At 35.8% G+C, this 4346-nt stretch overlaps 1 protein-coding gene across 6 annotated transcripts; it reads left to right on the top strand.

The window, feature by feature from the left end:
- The first annotated feature begins 740 nt into the window (after positions 1–740).
- LOC125496842 (uncharacterized) lies at positions 741–4346 on the top strand. 6 transcript variants are annotated; one of them, XR_008968914.1, is made up of 8 exons: positions 741–944; positions 1111–1236; positions 1326–1358; positions 2050–2091; positions 2473–2597; positions 3229–3408; positions 3507–3600; positions 4123–4346. XR_008968914.1 is itself a non-coding variant. In XM_057393897.1 (8 exons), the coding sequence occupies exons 1-8, from the start codon at positions 876–878 to the stop codon at positions 4128–4130; spliced, it is 552 nt and encodes a 183-aa protein (XP_057249880.1). In that variant the 5' UTR covers positions 741–875; the 3' UTR covers positions 4131–4346. The 6 variants fall into 6 exon arrangements, 4 of the variants coding, with proteins under 4 accessions (XP_057249880.1, XP_057249879.1, XP_048498618.1 ...); XM_057393897.1 differs by having other exon boundaries at positions 3229–3283; XM_057393896.1 differs by having other exon boundaries at positions 3229–3283; positions 3507–3605.

Raw genomic sequence — 4346 nt, 5'->3', positions numbered from 1 at the left:
AACACTCACAAATCAGGATATAGGAAAAAAGATCAAGAAGAAGAACCCTAAAATTAGAGGAAATGATGAATTTGATGATGAATTGATGACAACGCTCTGAAAAAGGTCCACAAAAGAGAGAGAAGATGATAAAAATTCGAACGAGATATCACCAATTTCACCTACTATTTTCACCATTTTAGGAATTGATCTAAGCTCGTGTCTCTCTTTCCTCTCGATCCACCTGTTGTCCTTGAAGTGTTTCGTGGTACACCTACTGCTCCGATCACCGCGTGTTGGCGTTGTTGATGCCGCATTGTGGTGGTCCTACAAAGTAATGAAGGGAATTTCCCTTCCCTGTGTTGTGTGTTGCATTGTTGTTGTTGTTGTTGGTGGTGATGGTGGTATTGTTGCTGGAGTTGTTGTTTTGGGATGCATCAGTAGAATAGTAGAGGAGTAAAGAGAGAAGTAGAGATGCAAATCTTTTCTGCCATTGATGGAGGAGAGAGAAAAAAAAATGAAAGGGTTAAATGTGGGTTAGATCTTTAGAGGAGAGAGAGTGGCACAACAAGAATCCGCGCTTTTAGCGTCTGAATTTACCATCCGGCCCTATCAGACGCAAATTAGCGTCCGTTTTTGTAAATTTAGCGTCTGTCTTTTAACGGACTCTAATTAGCGTCCGCTTTTGTAAAATTAGCGTCCGTCTTTGAATCGGACGCTAATTAGCGTCCGTTTTACAAGTTTACCGTCTAACTTGACGGACGCTATTCAATGGTCATAAAAAAAACACGACCCACCTTATTTCCAACCCTATCTCTATCTATTCTTATTCTCTCACCATCACAACCGTCCTCTTTCTTCGTCTCTTTCTCGCTCTTCTTCATCGACGGTATTCAATGGTCCGCTACCACACTTTCTATGATTTGAAGAGGTTCGATCGATTTCTGAGCCAATCACCGTCGCAGGTTTTCGTTTTCTCGATTTTTATTTATCCTCTCTCTTTTTCGATTTTTGTTTCAGATCTGGTTTTTTCGTTGGGTTTGTCCTAATTATTTCTAGGTTTTTTTTTCTTCTCATTAGATTTTTTTTTGGGGATTATATATGATTTTGTGTTGAATTTCACCGTCGCAGGTTGTTTCGGTGAAGTTTCGGGGATGGCGGTTTCGTCGGCGTTGGTTGGGGTTTTCGTGGGTGGGTAGGGTGGATGTGAGGGTGGCTGGGTCGTGGGGGGTGGGTGAGGGTGGAGGTTGTGCGGCTGTTAGTCTCTTTTTTTTTTTCCCTTTTTAAATCATTTTACATAAAGTGTTATTTCAGTTTTTTTTTTTTTTAATTTTATTTTTTTGCAGTGTCTCTTTCTCCAACAAGTGCTCCTTCTTCAGGTATCGTTTTCCATCAATTTGATTAATTCTTTATATTTGTTTTTTTTTTTATGATTTGTATTTTTTCCGTTTTATAAACATGCAAATCTGAATAAAAACTTAATAATAGATTTAAAAGTTTTTTTTGTTTGAAGTATGTGATTATTTTTACTTTTACAATTGTTGGAATGAATTGCATCTGAAAAGTATTAAGTTTGTGGGAAATTTTTTTATTCAACTCAATCCTTATCTCTTATTGCTGCACAAAGATGCATCTTTTCAATGTCTGAGAGAATCCTTATCATTCAGCCCATTTCATCTAGAATCGAACAGCAAATCCTATTGAAATTTTGCTAGGTGTAGATGCAATGACTGGTCAAGAAGCTGTAGGTGTGAAAGTCTCTGTTGCTTGCTTTATCTATACAATCAATTTTCAATTATTTGCAGCATATGAACTAGAGTTACAATCTAACTCAATTGTGATACAATATTCATCACCAGGTTTTCTCAACATGCAATTTTTTAAATTTTAATGATCCAAATATGGAGATCGTTTGCTCTGCACCACATAAATGTAGATTAACAATTTAATCACTCTTGTTTGGTCCATATCTGTTTGAGAAAAATGGAACTGTCTTTTGACTTTTGAGGTTTGAGATCATTGAAAGAGGGAGAACATACACTATATAACTTATAATTCCTTTCTTTGCAGATATTGAACATCGATGGGTTAACTGGCGGGTTCAATTTTCAGGTACCTCTCCTCCAAATGCTGATATTTCCTCATACTTTCTTTTCCGTGTAATATTATCCAAAAATGTCCCTCTAATTTACCTAATAATAGATTAAAAAAAATAACCTCTCCAATCCATACTATATGACCGTTTACTCCATCACCACTCAGATTTACTGTTCCACTTGCAAAAGATACTATTTTACTCCCTCATAGATGTATTTTTTCACCTTTCATTTATAATATGGTTTGACAGATATATTTCCATGGTCTCTAAAGTATAATCGTGTTATTTTCTATCCTTATATACTCCAAATCACCTTTTGTTAAGCAACTCTCCTTTCAGGTTGTCTACATTTCTTTCTCTGAGTACTAATATCTGTATTTAATTATTTATCACAGGTTGTGTACTTTCAATACTATGGTGATATTCCCAAGGGCTCTATAACACTATATCCAATGTTTATGTTGGCAAAAAGCTCATTCAATTTTCATAACATCCGTTGTTCATTCTTTATTTTTGTCAGGTAAAGTTATATCAATTCCTCAACTTTGTATGTGTTTGCTAGAGGTTCCTTTTGTTTGCACAAGTTTTGATGTCATTATTGTTTGTTATTATCACTGACGTGGCACGTGGTTTGACTGTGTGAGACTTGGATTGCATGACCTTTACTTGTGCATGAGAAAGAACAACCTTAAGGTCTGAACGGTACTGTGGCTCACCACTCTCACTCTTGCAAGTGCTTTGGGCTGATAAGTTATGAAATTTAGTTGAAATAATCTCCTTTATTCAGTGTTAATGCTTTTAAAAGATGTGAATATAATAACCCAACTTCGAGTTAGTAATTCTAGCACTAGCCATCATAGATCGTTACCTCAAAGTTCCATGTTTGAGGACCAGCCAGCATGGCTTGATGATTTGCTTAGTGATTCGGACTCAATTCCCAAAGTGATCCATCACTGCCGGACTGCTGTGATTTCCTTTGATAGAATAATTCTTTCGGTGTTGTAGTTATGAGCATCTTTGTCATAGTACTTGGATATATTGAGCTGAGATAACATTATATTGCCAGATGCAACACTAGCTTGACATGATATATCTTGACCTTCAGGAAATTGAATTTATTTGTCTAATAGTTTCTTCTTCTTTGGTTAAAGGCAAGTACATACTAGCTGGTCATCTAGTTGGCGAAAGCTTGTTTTGTTCTTACAGGTTAGTTGCCAGATGCAACACACAAGAAAGAGATTACATGAATTCTGGGAGGCTAACATGATATGCTTTTTTTCTAGCAGCAGAAATTAGTTAGAATAACTATTATCAAAGGTTGGCAGCAAAGGGTATAAGCATCCCTCTGGTGTCAGATACCTTTATTGTCATAATAGAAAGAACAAGTGGATTCAGTTTTTTCCTAACAGTGTGCCTTAATTGAGTTTAGATGTGTATCTTGTCAAGAAAAAGCGGGACGATGCTGGTATGGATATCGAATGCACAAGTTGCCGTACAACATGCTCTGAGGATTGTGTTTGCAGGTAAGGTGCAATTCTGTTTGACATGCATTCTTAATGGATTTAGTGTGGAGAAGTGTGAAGTGTTTATTTTTTATATTTCACATGGGATGGTGGCTATTGACCTTGTGGCACCCATGAGCCCTAGGAAAAAAATATGTATAGGCATATATAGGATTGTGAGGAATGAGAAATTGAAAAAAACTACTCATTAGCTGATATGAACATATGTATATGAATTATGAACCAAAACTGCCTCCCTTTTTTCTGGACTTCGTGAAGGAAGAACATTGGGACAATCATATTGGCTGTTGTGAAAAGAAAATAGGGAAAGGGGTGTGTGTGTGTGTGTACTATAGATATGTGGTGTGCCAACTTGTTAATGGTTTCTTGTTTTCAATTCTCATTCTAGCTGTTCCTTTTGCACAAATGTGTGTGTGCATTGTTTTATGTTTGGTTACAGTATAATTAAGCCACAAAGTTTTGTACTTTCCTTGTTTTATTTAATTGCACCATTAATTTCTTTGTTTTTTTGTTGATTTGCAGGGTTATGAGATTTGCGCTTGAGTTCCAGATTTGAAGTTGGTTTCGATCTAGATACCAGATTTAAAGTCCGTTTTGGTTCCAGATTTTTGTTGTGGAGTCTAAAGTGTACATGTAATTATATGAGATTTGTATTAGATTTTGTTCGAAGTATACTAGAATTTAGTTCTAGAATTATTTTTTCACTTGTAATTACATTTATTATCAATAATAATTGAATTGATTAA

This window comes from Beta vulgaris, chromosome 4 (genome assembly GCF_026745355.1).
Source record: "Beta vulgaris subsp. vulgaris cultivar EL10 chromosome 4, EL10.2, whole genome shotgun sequence".
Lineage (NCBI taxonomy): Eukaryota > Viridiplantae > Streptophyta > Magnoliopsida > Caryophyllales > Amaranthaceae > Beta > Beta vulgaris.
This window is presented reverse-complemented; position numbering and strand designations above follow the sequence as displayed.

Coding starts and splice junctions, on each gene's coding strand:
- LOC125496842 (XM_057393896.1), top strand. CDS start 876: ATGGTCCGCTACCACACTTTCTATGATTTGAAGAGGTTCGATCGATTT. Junction 1,359..2,049: donor AACAAGTGCTCCTTCTTCAG/GTATCGTTTTCC, acceptor CTTTCTTTGCAG/ATATTGAACATCGATGGGTT. Junction 2,092..2,472: donor CTGGCGGGTTCAATTTTCAG/GTACCTCTCCTC, acceptor TATTTATCACAG/GTTGTGTACTTTCAATACTA.